General features: G+C 34.8%; 1 protein-coding gene across 7 annotated transcripts in view; it reads left to right on the top strand.

Moving 5' to 3' along the window:
* The window catches only part of LOC121421125 (myotubularin-related protein 13-like), a 106,548-nt gene that overhangs the window by 49,020 nt on the left and 40,122 nt on the right, over positions 1 to 17,406 (top strand). For 6 of the 7 annotated variants that reach the window (XM_041615769.1, XM_041615770.1, XM_041615774.1 and 3 more), the window contains 13 exons: positions 3,578 to 3,718; positions 4,412 to 4,600; positions 5,148 to 5,297; positions 6,028 to 6,096; positions 7,033 to 7,197; positions 7,643 to 7,953; positions 10,306 to 10,472; positions 11,004 to 11,077; positions 11,740 to 11,935; positions 12,479 to 12,621; positions 13,067 to 13,245; positions 14,089 to 14,306; positions 16,345 to 16,410. In XM_041615769.1, coding sequence (XP_041471703.1) covers positions 3,578 to 3,718; positions 4,412 to 4,600; positions 5,148 to 5,297; positions 6,028 to 6,096; positions 7,033 to 7,197; positions 7,643 to 7,953; positions 10,306 to 10,472; positions 11,004 to 11,077; positions 11,740 to 11,935; positions 12,479 to 12,621; positions 13,067 to 13,245; positions 14,089 to 14,306; positions 16,345 to 16,410 — 2,068 coding nt within the window. The remainder of the gene's footprint in view (positions 1 to 3,577; positions 3,719 to 4,411; positions 4,601 to 5,147; positions 5,298 to 6,027; positions 6,097 to 7,032; positions 7,198 to 7,642; positions 7,954 to 10,305; positions 10,473 to 11,003; positions 11,078 to 11,739; positions 11,936 to 12,478; positions 12,622 to 13,066; positions 13,246 to 14,088; positions 14,307 to 16,344; positions 16,411 to 17,406) is intronic. The other variant, XM_041615772.1, reaches the window with a different exon arrangement.

Here is a 17,406-nt window from a genome sequence, read left to right as displayed (position 1 = left end):
AACTAAACATTCATCTATTATACCATTTACTTCAAGACACAAAAAACCAACAACATCATAATATTCTTGGTGGAAGGGCTTAAACTTTGTCTTGTAAAATTCTTGAAATTAAAGAAAATGTAGAAGGGCTTGTTTTGCTATTTTAGGCTGTAAATTCCACAGCTTCTGAAGAGATTACATGTTGAAGGATCGGTTAGGGTGGTTTTTATGTCAGCAAATATGAGCCTCTAATTTAACGTAGTGGTGACGTTGTCATTAGGAGATTCCTTAGAAAAGAAAACTTAATTTCTCATTCAAGAATTTTGCAGCTCTTTCAGGCATGCATATATTTCAAATAAAAAGTAGTAAGCTAGTCCATGCTAATTAAGCCTTTGTCAAAAGGGGGATGATACTTTATAGCCTTCATCTTCTATTCCTTATATAATCATTCCATCGATATTTTAGAATCAATACTCTTTCCATGCTTACTGTCATATCATAGTATCTCTGGTTTACTTGTAAAGATCATATTAAAATAAAAATGTTATCTTATACAGGGTTCATAGTGATGGAAGTTAAAAAGATTTAAAGTAGTAAAATGTTGCATTCTGGTTCTAGATGTAGGATTGTTATGAGATTGTCTTGAGATGGCGCTGTTTAAAGTGGCTTGGGTATAGTGATTATAAGCTGTGTTAATTGATAGCTTTGCTGTCTCTGTCAAAATGAAACAGACACATTCTCCACATTACCCATTATAAGTGTTAATGTTCACTGGAAGCTGTTACAAGCTACTGAAAATCCTTGCTTCTGATTGGCTGATAACGATTTGTCAATATATATCTTGTGGCTGTAGAAAGCCCCATGTCACTTACAGCTAAATTTATTGTGTGAACTTCATGTGCTAGAAATAAACTGTATATCCTTTATTACCTACGGTAATTAAAATCTTAAGAGATTTGTGTACATTAACTGAACCATTATCCATCATATGTAATCATTAATATTCACTCATACTCATGTATGTATTGTGATAAAATAGTATAAGCCAGTGTTTCATATCTAAATCAATAAATTTATATATTCTATCTACATGTACACCATACCCCTGCAATAGCCAACATATTTGTCAAATTGTTTGCTGATAATGACAATTTGAATTGGATCATTCAATCAATGACTTTCTGAGTACATGTATGTCACTAGGGCCAGAAAAAGGGCAGTTTGTAGACTCAGGCCAGTTGCATAAAATGGTGATTTTGTCATCCAGTGGTAACTTTCATTAAGTCCTTGTTTTTTATTTCTTCCAAATATCCGTGTTTTGCAAAGGCCTTGGATTATGAAGAAAATAGCGAAGGCTAATTTTGTGTTCTAAAATTATATTCTAATAATATAACTCTTTGGGAAAAAACAAATTCCAATACCATTGTGTAGAAATATATACTATATAATCCCATTTTTGTTTATTTGTTGAAAGGAGACAAAATGGCATTGTGTTACTATTTTGATACTGACCTGTTGTCTTAACTCACATACATGTATGTGTTTAATGTTAATACCTGTTTTTGTTATACTATTGAATGGAACACATTAACACACTTGGTACACTATCCCTATACCAAACATTGTACTGTACACTCCCCCTTTATACACCATTAACTTATAAACTAATTTCATTTGCACTCATAAACATGAATATATCGTTATGTTATAATGGTTTTTGGAAAGTGAATGTTTGCTTCGCGGAAATTAGAATTATAAAAAAAACATTCAATTTGTGATGCAAAGTGCATCACATAAACTGTAAGATATTTTAAGGTCTCTATTTATAGTTTGTTTCATAGTGAATTTTTTGAAAAAGTTTGGAAATTTTCATAAAATTACCACCTCTTGTTACTCTAAGAAATGTAAGAACAGTTTGAATTATTTAAAGGTAATTTACTACAATATATTTGAACATTCTGTGAAACATGATATATCTTTGTTTGATTATGATTCAAGGATGTTATCTCTAACAACATATCTTAAAACATTTGCCTATGTTTAATAAGAGTAGTTATCACAGCCTCTCTCTCCCCCCTCTCCCCCTCTGTCTCTGTGCTTATATCTTATAGTTTTTAAGCTTTAGCATAGGATATCAAGATACGATATGTGCTTTGTATTTGGTAGTTTCATTGCCTCTCTTCGACCCTGTTTCACAAAGTCTTAACATGGATAAAATAAAAGCAGACATAATTACAGCAGGGCAGTAGTTTTCTTGAAGTTTTCTAGAAAAGTAGCAATGGTAGTGATAGTAAGGATTTACTAGACATGTAATATAATACAATGTACAAATAACAATATTAATATCCTAACTATTCTGTTAATATGTGATATAAAACATGCTAATATTCCAGTGGTATTTCAAATATAAATTCTATTCTTTTTACAGTATATACTGGGTTGATAAGGTATCGTGCAAGTTTTAATGTTTGAATATGTGCTGAATATTTCAGTTTTGTTATGGCTGAATCTAGAGGGAAAAGTGTAAAACAAACTTTCTGCGGCTTGGGTGGCGTTTCAGTGGCAACTTTGTCAAAACTTTTGAATTGGACAGAGTTGATTTTCACGCTACATTTAGGAGTAGTTTCCAGTGAGGAAAAAACTATGATTCTGGCTGTTTTGATCTTGAATGATCAATTAATTATGATTTATTGTGATCATTTATTTTGATCTGAATAATTTTCTCAAATTACATTCTGATTAGGAATGGCATGAGATTCAAGCATGGCCAGACAGATTTTTTACGAATTATTTCTTTCTTTCCTTTTATTATTATTGATCCCTGTTTCATAAAATTTTCAATCAATTGTACAGTTGTTTATAACTGTAAGTCTATGGAGAACCATGTACAAACAGTCAATGTTCAATTGTAAAACTTGATTGTATATCTTATGTAACAGGCCCTTTATTTAATTATTTTTGCAAGGTTTATATGATTTTATGCTTCTCAGGAGTCGAATTTGGTGATGAGAATTGCATGGTTGATATCGTTGGCTTGAAAGAAGAGCTTGAATTTGAATTTATTTCTTCATTTTTTTTAGAGAGAGAATCTTGTGTAATGTGACCTCTGTCCCCCCCCCCCAAAAAAAAAAAAACACAGTCAAATTTGTATACCTCAAAGAAGTGAATTCAAAATTTATAACAAATAAAAGGTGTAAATCACTGACCAACAGATAGAATTGAAATGGTTAGTTTAATTATCATAGATATCAAGCTGCATTATATTTGCTCAATGTTTGATTTGTAAAATACTAAGATGGTCAGGAGTACTTTTCAAATTGATTAATCTTTTTCATCGGCAATTTGGGTAAATTTATGTAAATGTTGGTTTACCTCTCATTTTTTTTTTCTATTTGGCAGTAAATTCTATGATGAATATTACAAAGGGTTTTAAGGTCACAGTGCATGCATGCTATACCAATCTGTTTTCTATAGATACCGAATGTTCCCAGCACAAAAGTCTTTGGGAATCACTGAACTTGATTGTCAATGTGTTATAGTGTCTTATAAGATATCTGTATGTTAAACTAAATTTAATTCTGTCTTGATTTCCTTGTAGGAGAATCCGACCAAAGCACAGTATCTACAGAAGATTCCAAAGCCATCAGATGGTGCATATACACGTATCAATGAACATCAGTTCCCAACATTGAACAACCAAAAAGTTGAAGAAGTTGTAACTGATGGCCAGGCAAAAGCTGTGAGTGTTTGTACATTTGATGAAATTTAGTATGTTTCATTCAATGTTTTGTCTTTCATTAATTATTATTAATATTTGAGAGTTTGTATTTATTATGTTATCATCACTTAAAGTGATTGGTTAACATTGGTTTGACTTTTTAAAAATCTGAGCTAGAAGGTCACATTTAGTTCTTCAAAAATCGAAATATAAAGTGACCAGAAACGCCATCTTAATTTCATCCCATACACTTATGTGTAATATTTAGGTGTCTATAAGACGCCTATTTACAAAATCGGGGTTTGCCTTGTAGTTTTAGCTTTTCATTCTCAATAATGGTTGTTTTCAGGGTTTATTAGTTCTAATACATGCACTTGTACACATGTTTCATCTTGGTTTGATAATTTTTTTAAATCGGCTGCTCACAAAGTTAAACAATACCTTTAATGAATTCTAATCTTGAGCACTTTAACTAAAACTTAATAGAGATCACATGTGGCTATCCATAGTTTAAATAGATCAAATTTTGAATAAAGCTTGAGTCTAGAATATGGGCCACAGAGTAATTATGATTGAGTAAAGAGTTGTTGTTTATTTATTCCTTCATACCATTGCTCTCTTTTTCTCTAATTGTTTCTTCGGAGTGTGATTACTGTGTCTTGAATTGGGTCATTATTATAATTTTGTCATTATTATCACTGTTTTTTTTCACAGTTCCTTCAGAGTTTGAATTCCAGTCTGTCCAAGGCTAGGAACCAGAAAAATCAGATAGTACCTTACAATGCATCCAGTAGTTTCTTTGAAGGCCATAGGAATCTAATCAACAACAGTGCCAGGAGATTAGAAGTCTTGAGAACCTGTATAACATTCATCTTTGAGAATAAGATCCTTGATGCAAGGAGGGTAGGTTTGATTGGTCTGTATCTGCAGTTATTTTCATAACAATGCATTTTAACTGCATATTAAAACACCATACTTACACACTACCATAAATATGAGAGTGGGCAATATTTATCATATTACCCTCTTTTGCATTTTTCCCACAATAAACTGTACGACAAAATTGGGCAGCATTTGTCCATATTGCCTTCTAGGTTTTTTCCCACAGTCCAATTTACAATTGATATGGGCAATAATCATCGCCATTTCTCCTTGTACATTTATTTAAATGTTTATTCTCCAATATAGAACAATTTCATGTTCAAATGATGTAATAGGCATGGCATAGAAGTTTCTACTATGAATAAAAGTGGTATTAAATGACAAGATGAAAGCAAGTTTGTTGAGTGAAATCCAATGTAGGAATCAATTAAAAATCAAGCAAGTTAGAAGGGTTAGAATTATTGCTTTGCAATTAAAGGGTTTATGGATTTGATCTCTTGAAGGTATTGTTGCTTTTTATTCATGAATAACGCTTAATGATACTACTGCTATCCATCTCTTGTTTCAGTTGTTTCCAGCTGTGATGCGCTCCCTGAAGAGTAGGGTTGCTAGGCAAGCTCTTTTACATGAGCTTGAGCTCCATGTTAATAAGAACAGAGCAATGCTAGAACCACAACAGTTTGGTATGGTTGTCAGGTTGATCAATGCTGCTTTACAGGTGAGTGGTTGTCAGAGCAGAAGCCTTTACAAGTTTAAAGGTCAAAGGTCATATTTCCGAAGCCACACATTACTGTTCAGTTTATATATGAATAAATAAGATCCAATCAATGCTGTTTTGTATGGTTGTGAGGTGAAAGAATGTAACTTCAGGAAAGTGGTCATCCTCAAGCTATAGTAAGAACCTTAAGAGAGTAAAGGATAGAGTTCAAAGGTCATGATTCAAATACTGTTTTTATGTAAGAGTGAACAAGAATAGGGTAGTGCTGTACCCATAGTAGTTTGTTATGATTATCAGGTAGATCAACGTTGGTAAGTAGTGGTCATCGGAGCTACTGTATAGTAGGAACTTTAAGAAATTCAAAGGTAATACTTCAAAATAAACTTAACATAAGAATGAATATGTATCTGATGATGCTAGAGCAGCAGCAGCCTTTTGATATGGTCATTTAATTAATCACAGCTCTGCAGTTGAATAGTGGTCATGAAAGCTAGATTACGGATCTCAGATCTAAGGTCATTTGTCTGAGTTTATTAAAAGTTAAGTTTAGAATGAAATAGTGTCTGAATAATTTACTCTTTAAAGTATGTATGTTACATCACTGGCTTGACATAGTTTGTATTGATTGAAAAAAGACAGGGTTAAGACATGGTCCTGAATAATTAGTCCCCCAGTCTCTTTGCCTTCATACGATTAACATGTTTGATATCATTGTATTTTCTTTATATAGGAGGATTCTCACGGTGAAGAGTTCAGTCTTAGTATGGACTTTCTACCCCTCATTTCAGCATTCTGCCGGGTAAGTTCCATTCCAAGGTTATTCTCTGGACATTGTAACATGGAGCATCTAATCAATTATACAATGAAGTTAATTCTAATGGGCTATTACAAGTAGCTTGCAATTAATAGCAAGTAAATTTTAGGTCCCAAATAAATCATAACCCTTTTACAATTGATTGCATTAGTGATTACAAAATTCAAATGCTCCTATCTTTCTCATTATTTGTCTGATTTTTCTCAAACTTGCTTTGATCTTGTTTGATTTTTCAGTTTCCACAAAAGTCAACTTGTTCCAAAGGTTTCATTTCCCTTTAATAACAAATTCATGCTTAATTGTTAGTCTGCTTCTTGCAACAGTAACAATCAATTTTGCTATAGTTACAATTGATATGGTATTTTTCAAATTAGCATTATGAATATGCAATTGATTGCAAATATTTTGTTGCAGCACCCCCTAGGTCTACTGGCAATTTGAAATTTTTAAATATGTTTTCTTGCTATTCATCGGCGCAGAAACTGTGTCCTAGGGACCCTAACACATAGTTCAGCGATGAATATGAAAGAACACTGATTGGTTCCTGGTCAGTATTTTGAACTAAATGAGTGTGTAACATTCATCTTGATTTGTCAGTCCATTTAGTGACTGATCGCTAATCTTTAAGTATCGGAGCCCATTATCCTGTTAGCACAGTGAGATATACTATCTCACCTTACCTCACCCCACCAGGCTTAGTTCATCCACAGTTGGATGTAGCCCTCTCCATGATCCTTCCATGACTTTCTGTCCTTAGCCAATCTAGTCCAGGTGCTGCTTATGTATTTAGTGATATTGTCTCGCCGTTTGTATCTTCCTCTCAATCTTTCCTATCTCTTGAAATCCATGCTGTGGTCCATTATGACCATCTATCATTTTTCCTTCTCAACCTTATCATTCTCTTGCTATCTACCATTACAGAAACTATGTCCAGGCATCATCCAGTTTGCCTACACAGTCACTCAGGATCATCCAGTGTTTGCCAGTCAACAGTTCTGGGAGACTGCTTTCTATGCAGATGTAGAGAAGAATATACAGAGTCTCTATGTCACTCCAGATAACACACCAACCAATGAGAAGAGAGATGTAAGTAATTTAAATATGAGTGTGATGAAACTTGTACATGATGACCACTGGACAGAGACAAGAAAGGCAGTCTTTATGACCAGGTGGTTTTATAGGAAAACAAACATATTGTGAAGTCAATCAGATAGATTTTTTCAGTGATATATGGTGATTTGTCTTCTATTAGGATTTGTTTGTTTTACACATGTATGTCTGTAATGAGAATTTCAAATAAATGCAATGTAATGAGTTCAAAATTTTAAAATACCATAACTTTGTTATTCCTTGACCCGTCTTGATGAAATGTTCAGTGTTTTGTGTGTCTGATGTTATTTCATCATATAAAAAAATATTATTTTCAGCCTAGAGTACTCCTTTAAATCTACTTTTCTGCTTTGATTTCCAATGAAACCTCTATATTTGATACAATATTAACACTGCAATGAATACTTGTTAATACTGGCAGACATTCAATGAGGCATTTGCAGCTGGTCCCGATGCCTCGGGATCCTCTACCTCTAGTGCTAATGGTTTGATTACATCGGCTGAGCGTAGCCCACTGGACATTGCAGCTGAACAGCTCCGTCTTCAACCTAACATGAACCATGATGCAAAGGAAGAGGCTAAGAATAATGAAGAGAGTATTGTATACAGTCAAGCTGTTCACTATGCTAATAGGATGGTGTGTATGAGAGTTCCTTTAGATTCCTCAAGGGGTTTGAAGAACTCTATCACATTGGAAGGTGATAGCGGTGGTAGTAGCAACATCACAGGCAGGTAGGCATCATAATTATTCATGCTCATGTTATATTAATAATTATACATGCTCATGTTATACACGTTCATATAATAGTAATTGTGCACACACATTTAATAGTATAATTATGCACACCCTTGTAATAATTATTACTCATATCAGACATCTGAGCTGGTCATTTACAAAACCATATTGCCCTAAATTTTCTGATTATCGGGAAGGGATGGGTATATTATTTGCATTTTACTGAATCTCTAAGTGCGTATTGACTTTGTATGCAGAGACAGTGCAAAATATACCTTTGTATTTTCCCTGGTCTCACATCCGCGCATTTGAGGATGTGTAGAAAGTGTTGTGCTTCATAATGATTCGCGTAGCAACAACACACGTCATAATAAAGACGATGTTTGATCCGGGCCCTTACAAGTATGTCGTAATGGTAAAGTGCAGAGCCTAGACCCTGATATAAACATGACACAAAAGAACCCTTTTCTTAAGAGAAATATCAATTTTCATGATTTTTACTTATTATTTGCTGGCTCTTGGGAACATCAAATATATTGCCCTTAAAAGAACCATATTGCATTTGTCTAAAAACTAAGGCCGATGTGATTCTGTTGTGGGCAACATATGTGATGTTCCCCTCAATGCCAGTCAATACTATTTAATTATGCATTTTCATATCACAAGTTCACTCTTCATTCAACTCCTAGTAATGTCAATTTTTTCCATAAATTTCATGATTTTGTGTTTAACTCTTCATGCGTTACGTTCGCATTATTGCACATCCGTAGGCGTGTTTCGTTCGCATTTTTGCACAACCACACATTTCCCATAGACGTCCCCTGTCCCATTGTTTTTCGAACAATTGCATGCCCCAGTGCGAGCCTAGCTACAATGTACAGCCTGGCGTTTTTGTATACCGTACATGTGTACCGATCGATCGCGCGTGCGACATTAGTTTAGCGTTTGACGGATTATCGCAGTTTACAAATTACAGAATCGTTGAGTTATCCCCAAAAATCAATACATCCTGATCACAGCCAGGAAGTTCATTGAAAAAAGGAGAGGAGAAAATCAATAAAACCCCCTCACAAACAATACCATAGCCAGGTTTATTGTTAGAAATCTGTGACTCATGGCACGGATGTGAATGAGAGGGGATCACTGCTAACATAATGCAACACACAGGGGGTTTACACGTGAATGCATGAAGAGTTAATAGTTTTTATATTTGAATATAATATTCATATTCTTGGTGTCGCAATCATAGACAAAAATGAAGAAAGCGACATAGAACAATCATATGATAGAATCTTGAAATACCATTGATGAACGAATGTACCTTTTACATGTATATTTCAGATTTTTGGTCCGTTTTTTTCTTCCTCTCCTCTCGACTTGGTTCTCTGTCTTTCACTTTAATTTCTACTTCTCTTGCCACTTCTGTTTGCTGCATTTTGAAAATCTGTGCTTGGATTCATGTTTTTATTTGGTTTTGTTTTTTACCCCTATGAATCCATATCCATTTGTCTATCTGTCTGTCTTTCTTCTCTTTGTCTGTTTGTGTATGGTTATTTCTATTTCATCCTTTTTTCTTTTTTTTCTTGTGTTTTTATTTGTCTTTTTCTCTTCTCCCTGATTCATTTCGTATCTTTTGTTTCTTCCCTGTTTCTTTATCACTTTTCCTTCTTTTTTGTAATTTCCTAACCTCATTCTTCTTGCCTCTTTCTTTTTTGCTCTCTTGCATTTTATTCTCCTTTTCATCTGCTCTAATCTAATATTTGTTCTGCCTTTCCAATTATCACTTTCTTTTGCTCACTCTTCCTATCATTCCTCTCTTTTTCCTCTTTCTTTTTTTTTTTGCCCATCATTCCTCTGGCGCCTTTAATTGCCCTTCTGATTCCATGCTCTTGTTTCTTTTTCTTTTCTGCCACATCTATTGTTTTTCTTGCGTTGCCCATCTCTTTATTTATGCACGACTTCAACTTTCACCTGCCTTCTACTTATCTGTCTATCCATCTGTGTTGAAATCTTTCCATCTTTGTATCTCTCTCTTCTGTACACATATTCTATACATGTCTTCTGTCTTCCATCTATCCATCCACCCATCCACCCATCCACCCACCCACCCACCCATCCACCCACCCACCCATCCACCCATCCATCCATCCATCCATCCATCCATCCACCCACCCATCCATCCATCCATCCATCCATCCATCCATCCACCCACCCACCCATCCATCCATCCATCCACCCATCCATCCATCCATCCATCCATCCATCCATCCACCCACCCACCCACCCATCCATCCATCCATGTGTCTTCCTTTCTTTCCCTCCCATCTCTCTCTTCTATACACCTCCAGTGTTGGTGGTAGTGATAGCTATGACGCCGAGAATAACTTTGATGAGAATGACCCTAGGGATGTACCTAACAGGGTCATTAAGTTTATCTCAAGGTTTGTTGATAAGGTCTGCACAGAGGCTGGTGTGTCACATGAGCATCTCAAGAACCTTCATGGCCTTATACCAGGTAAGTCTTACAGAAGGGTTTTCAATCTAATAAGTGATTTTTATATCAAAATTATATCATGAAACATTCCATGGAAATGATATAATGAATCTGGTATGATTCTTTCCAAGGCTGAATATTTTTCCCAAACAGGGTTTTATTCCTCCTTTTGGTATTCCAGTTACATGTATCTTAAAATCAATCTTAAATTGAATTTGATTTTTGGTTTTAGTCCATGAATCATTTTATGGAAACAATATGCAGAATATGACATTCTGGGCATAATAATCTTAGAATATATTTTAGTTTATGGAACACTCCCATGATGATATTTTTGGTATAGTAGAATTCAAAAGGTGTACTCAGTGGTAATTGTTAATTTTAGGGCACAACTTTTATAATTAATCCATTAATTTTTTTTACATCCAATTACATTTAATTTGTTAATTTAGAGCAAGTAGAAAGAATGGGATGGGATGGTCAGATTTACAAATACATTGATTACTAAATTGAATTTCCTGTATTCTGTGATTGATTTATTTTCTGTGACAGGTCTAGTAGCGATGCATATCGAGACATTAGACGCTGTCAATAGAGAAAGCAAGAGGTTACCACCCATTCAAAAGGTATGATCTTGATGTATTATTTGTACTCATCTTATTGATGTTCGTGCAAATTCTATGAGAATAATAATATCAAGGAGTGTCAACTTCAGTATTGACCTCTTTGGTGTTGGTGTTAGACCAATTTTTACATTGGCACAGCACCAATATCTTGAAACCCACCTTCTTGATTGGGGAAAAGAAGTCTGCTTAATTATGAATCTCCACGATCCTACTCTTGTAGCCTTGAAGCCCACAATTGGCAATCTCCTTCCTTCAAAAATAAACATATTTGTTTTTGAATAAAAGTACATTTTACACGGTTTTGTATGAAATCAATAAATTGATTGATTTTGTTATCATTAACCACATTGTTAATGTTGTGGATCTTTTAGGGAAATTGCTTATGCAAACTTTACAAGTATTTTACAATTATTTGAAGCCAGAAATAAAAGCAAAGTACATGGTACATGGTAAATATCTGGATTGAAATATGATTTTAGCTCTCCAATCTCCTTTTTGCAGCCTAAGATCTTGAAGCCAACCTTCTTGCCTGGAGATGAGAAAGTAATGGTAGATCTTCTAGGGTAATTGGTTATTATTGAACGTTCAGATTGAAGAAAAAAAAGAAAAGGAAGGAATGATATTGATTAATTTGATAAATCTGCAACCTTCCTCTCTTACAGCCTAAGATCTTGAAGCCAACCTTCTTGCCTGGAGAAGAGAAAGTAATGGAAGGCCTTCGAGGGTACCTGGTGCTGGACGGCAGGGAGGAAGGTCAAGGAGGGGTCATGGGCGGACCTACACTCTTACCTGCAGAGGGCGCTGTTTTCCTCACCACCTATAGAATCATCTTCAAAGGCACACCCATTGATATGCAAGGTAGTGTGTTTTTCTTTCTGATGAACTGGTAACCCTAATCCTAAACATTTCCTGAAAAAAAAATGTAACACTGGCCTGTCTATAAAGAATTCCCAACTACAAAGATCTCATTTTTAGTTTCCTATGGATATATTGGATATATTGTATCAGAATTGGGATAGAATGACTTAGTGATCTTAAAGAGCACTTTTCATAAGCAGCCATCATAGATAGGCTTCACTGTGAGATTTCCTTACCTATGCAATGTGTATTGAGATGAATAAAAAGATTGAAAAGGAATGAATTAACTGAAGGAATTCATTAAATATTTTAATATTTATGGAGATCTTTCTCTGTTTTTGTATACTCTTTCCAGTTCTATTCTTGAAGTAAAAAAATAGTCCCTTTGAAACCAAGTAATAATGTGAATATTAATATCAACATACATTATCAATTGACATTAAAAGGCCTTTGTTTTTAGTCCATACAAAATAGACCCGTCCTGCTCAAGCTAAATACTTTTGTGAATATTACAATATTTGCCAATCATTTTCTCATATTCAGCTTGTGAGCAAGTAGTGACGAGAAGTTTTCCTGTCTCTGCCCTTTCAAAAGAGAAGAAAATAAATGTAACAAACATTGGCAATACTTTCCACCTGGACCAGTTCTTACCAGAAGGCATTCAACTCAGATCAAACACATTTCAGGTAAGACAACTAGTGCTTTTCTTTTCATTTGGTCTATGTCATCGAAGCATGACCCTAAACAGATTGTATATCTCTATTTGCTTGAATGCTCTATGATGGAATATCATGATCGTCAGTTAACCATTTAATTATTGAAGTGGACAAAATGGAATTCAGTTTGAATGCAATACTAGTAATTTGGTTTTCTTATGATTGTAATACAGGGTGAGATATTTGCACAATTATCTAAATATTTTTAAAAGATGACAAGTTGTTTTGCCTCTCGTACTTGCAGTTCACTGTATAAATGGTAATTTATGAAAGCTTTAACCAGACATTGGGTTTCCAGGAACTTTTGAGGAATACCAGGTATTCTCCCCTTCGTGTTGCATAGAAAGTTGCATAAATTGTCCCAGTGTATTTTTTATTTTGGTAAAAGTATTATACTTCTTTTTCCTTTTGGCAGCTAATGAAAATAGTATTTGATGCGGAGGTGAGCCTAGAAAGACTGGAAACGTTCCGTAAGATGTGCAACAAACTAAGGTATCCTCAAAGCATCTTCCATACATTTGCCTACCCTCGCCATCTCATCTCACCGGCACTCTCAACTCAGATGAAACACAAAGAGAAGAGTGCCACCTTGAGGTAGATCATGAATAGATTACAAAGTTTCCTTATTGTCTGTTTTAAGCATGAATTCTGTCTAGTTTAGAAAGATTTACCTTTAAAAAGTCTACATGAAAGTCCAAATCTGATCATTGATTACAAGATGTACATCAAATTTAAATTAACATCTATTAATTTCCTACAAATTAATTACAATGTATCTATTCAATAGCATTACAGATAAGCAAGTATATGAATATGATAAGTGTAGTTATTATTGCATAATAACCAGGATAGTTCTCTCTGCTCTTACAGTTACAAATAAACAATATACAAAATATATCAAAATTAGTCTGGTATAACAATTTCATAAAATTTTACTAAAAAATATGAAAGGGTGCAACTTGTTTATTTGTGAATGGGTTAGGGTTAGTGGGTCTGACACTCGCCTTTCAAACAGGGAGTCGTGGGTTCGAATCCTATTCATGGCGTGTTTTCCTTCAGCAAGAAATTTATCCACACTGTGCTGCACTTGACCCAAGTGAAGTGAATGGGTACCTGGCAGGATTATTTCCTTGAATGCACGAGCGCTGAAAGGCAGCTTGAGCTAAATCCGGGGTAATAATGAAAATATCATTGCGCCTCGGAATAGATTGTCTCCAGATATACGGCGCTATACAAATGCCTATTATTATTTATGAACGTAAACCAAACCTTTATATTATGATTTTGTTTTATTGACAATAATTTGTGATACACTTGATGTGTTTGTGCCAATAGGGGATCAGTTGAAAAAATAACTTGGATTATTTGAATACCCGAGAAAAAAACAAAATAACTTCTATTTCCAAACATTGATTGACTATTCTTTCTTGCCTTCAGAAAACTTGCCACTAAAACATTCCTTCGAGGGGGTAAGAAGTCCACCAAGTTAGCCTCCCGTAAGGAAAAATACGTCCTACCTCCGGGGGGTAGTGGAAGGCCGTTGCCTCTAGCCTCATCAACGATGCTGAAAGACGAGCTTTTAACATCAAGTATGGAGAGCGTTCAGACTGATAGTCGACCTGGGAGCATTATGTTTGATGAAGATGAGCTTTCAAGTAAGGGAAATCTTTTGATTTCAATGTTACTCCCCACATTGCTTATATAATCTGTCCTGTCAGAGCAAAATGGATCTTTATCCTTAGGTCTCACTTTCACCATTTCTGTCATGAATGAAACCGCAGTCTTTATCGCGGAGTAATAGTAATGATTTTATCAGATCAGTTGTGTCAATCATATTGATCCAACAAAACATAAGGATAGCTCAAATTTTTTTGTGTGTTAATCTAAGAAAGTCCAATTGTGGTGTTCATGACAGATCACACGGAGCGGGAATGAGGGATTTAAAGGGAAGTCCATCTTGACATTAATTGTGGGTGGGGCTGGTGGGGGAAGAGGGGGGACATTTTAATGGGGTATATTATGTTCTAGTGGTCTCAGTTTCATCCTTCGATCAGAGGCTCATGGGTTTGAATCCCAGTCATGACCCATTGCCATGACGTCAGGGTGTTTTATTTGTAGTCAATAGGTCTTTTGATGGATAATTGAAACATTGCTGTACAACTCAGTACATTTTTTCCTAAAGAGAATATCATGTAATTGTTCAGGTTTTCATCAGTTTCTTTCCCTAATTTTACCCTTCTCTCATACCTATTTGCCTAAAGAGTTGAGTTTTGTTTAAAAAAAATAGTATTTATGTTTACTACTTTTTTCTTTTTGTAAGCATGACGCAAATGAACAACAAAGAGATATATTGTTTTGAATCCTTGACCTTTTTCATCAAATATGTTAATTCTGCAATCTCAAATTGATATATACTCATTGATGTAAGGGGTAGAAGGCATTTAATATCTCACCTATGTAAATGGACAAAATAGCATGATAATATCACATCCTTTATAATGTGCATGGTGTATAATATGAATTATAAACCTACCAATATATCCCATGATCATTATGTATTTCACATCCTATGCATGGTATATAACCATTATATCCCATGCTTGAGTAATCCCTTGTGAGACTCCCTTGTAAACATTCTTCATGAAAGCTAGATCCAGTCACTTTCAGGGCCCGGTAACACAAACTATAGTGTTTGATTATAGTACTGGTTTTTATGTTTGATTATCTTTGTTATTGTATAAATCAAGCATTCAAATTATCTACAATCAATCACTAAGCTTTGTGTTACCACCCCCTTGACGTTTGTTCTAATCACTACCAAATCAACACTATACTCTTGTCATTCTCCCCATGTAATATATATTAGTAATCATGTTCCTGAAGGAATTACATTACTTCATTTGACCTATTCACAAGCATCTGAAAATCTACCTACATGAATATGAATCTCACTCACTTTACACCTCAAACATTGCTTTGTATCCTCTGGAAAAGGCGCTATATAAATCCAGTTATTACTATCAATAATTAACAGAAATATAAAATCACGTATCCCAGGCATTCCCAATCCCTGTGTTTAGCATAATTGGAGTGGACTTTCTTTAACCCTAAAAAGACTGGGGGGGGGGGGGGCTGATTCAGCTTCCCCAACATTTTTTTCACAATAAATTCGCTTCTAGAAATTTTTATACTACGTCGCCTACTGACTTTTTACTTTCAAGTCTCGTGGAACTTCTAGGACTCAACACATTGTGTACCGTAAACCTCTTTCATGATTGGAACAAGTTACCATAAGGGCAATGATGTGTGATTGTAGTCTATTTGAAACTGGTTAGAACAGGAATTAGTTACAAATTACAATGGCAATGATTATTAGTGTTGTCATAGTTCAGTACTCTATTTTGATAGTGTTATAACAGGGATTAGTAACAAGTTACCATGGCAATGATTATTAGTGTTGTCATAGTTCAGTACTCTATTTTGATAGTGTTATAACAGGGATTAGTAACAAGTTACCATGGCAATGATTATTAGTGTTGTCATAGTTCAGTACTCTATTTTGATAGTGTTATAACAGGGATTAGTAACAAGTTACCATGGCAATGAACAGTAGTGATGTCGTATTTCAGTACTGATGGATTTGTTCAATGTTGCACTTGCCTGTATCTTCTCTACTTTGCACCTCTTTGACAGACGTAGACCTATCGTCATTCCTCACCCTGGAGCGGGGTCAAGACTTTGGAGATCAACCCACCCAAGGTTGATGAAGATAATCCCCTTTATTAATCCAATCATTTATTTACTAATCCCCTCATCTTATGCTTGTTCCTGTCCAGTATTAATCTTTGAGATTGTTGAGCAATAGGTGCCTGTTGAAATCTTGCATTAATGCTTGGTTCAAGGAATCATTTTCATCAACCTAGTGAAGGTTGATGAAAATAACCCCCTCAATCCCTAATTAATGAAGTCATTTACTAATCCCGTCATCCTGTGTTTGTTCCTGTCCAGTTTAAATCTTTAAGATCATTATGCCGTAGATGCCGGGTGAAATCTTGAATTAATGCATGATTTTTCATGGGTTGTCTTCAACAACCCAGTGAAGGTTAATGAAGATAATCCAATTAATCCATTATTAATCCAATAATTTACTAATCCCTCATCATATGCGAGTTCATGTCCAGCTTGTTCATATCCTGTTTGAAAGATTGTCATGTGATAGATGCCTGGTAAAATCTTTCATGAACCCACACAATACTAACAAATATAACCCCCTTAATTCATTATTGATCCACTCATTTACTAATCCCTTATTAATTTCTGTTCAGTCGTAATATCGTAAATGGTTATGCGATAGTTGCCTGTTAAAATCTTGGATTAATGCATTCGTCAAATTTGATATTATTAATCACTCTTTCCCTGACATTGCATATGGCACAATCTTTCCAATGTGAATGAACCCACCTTTCCTATCTGGTATCATTGTATACAATATTCCTCTTTCCATTGTGAACGAACCCACCTTTCCTATCTGGTATCATTGTATACAATATTCCTCTTTCCATTGTGAATGAACCCACCTTTCCTATCTGGTATCATTGTATACAATATTCCTCTTTCCATTGTGAATGAACCCACCTTTCCTATCTGGTATCATTGTATACAATATTCCTCTTTCCATTGTGAACGAACCCACCTTTCCTATCTGGTATCATTGTATACAATATTCCTCTTCCCAGGTTCCTCAAAAATATTACA

This window comes from Lytechinus variegatus, chromosome 9, assembly GCF_018143015.1.
Source record: "Lytechinus variegatus isolate NC3 chromosome 9, Lvar_3.0, whole genome shotgun sequence".
Lineage (NCBI taxonomy): Eukaryota > Metazoa > Echinodermata > Echinoidea > Temnopleuroida > Toxopneustidae > Lytechinus > Lytechinus variegatus.
The sequence above is the reverse complement of the archived record's forward strand: the minus strand, read 5'-3'. Positions and strand labels throughout refer to the sequence as shown.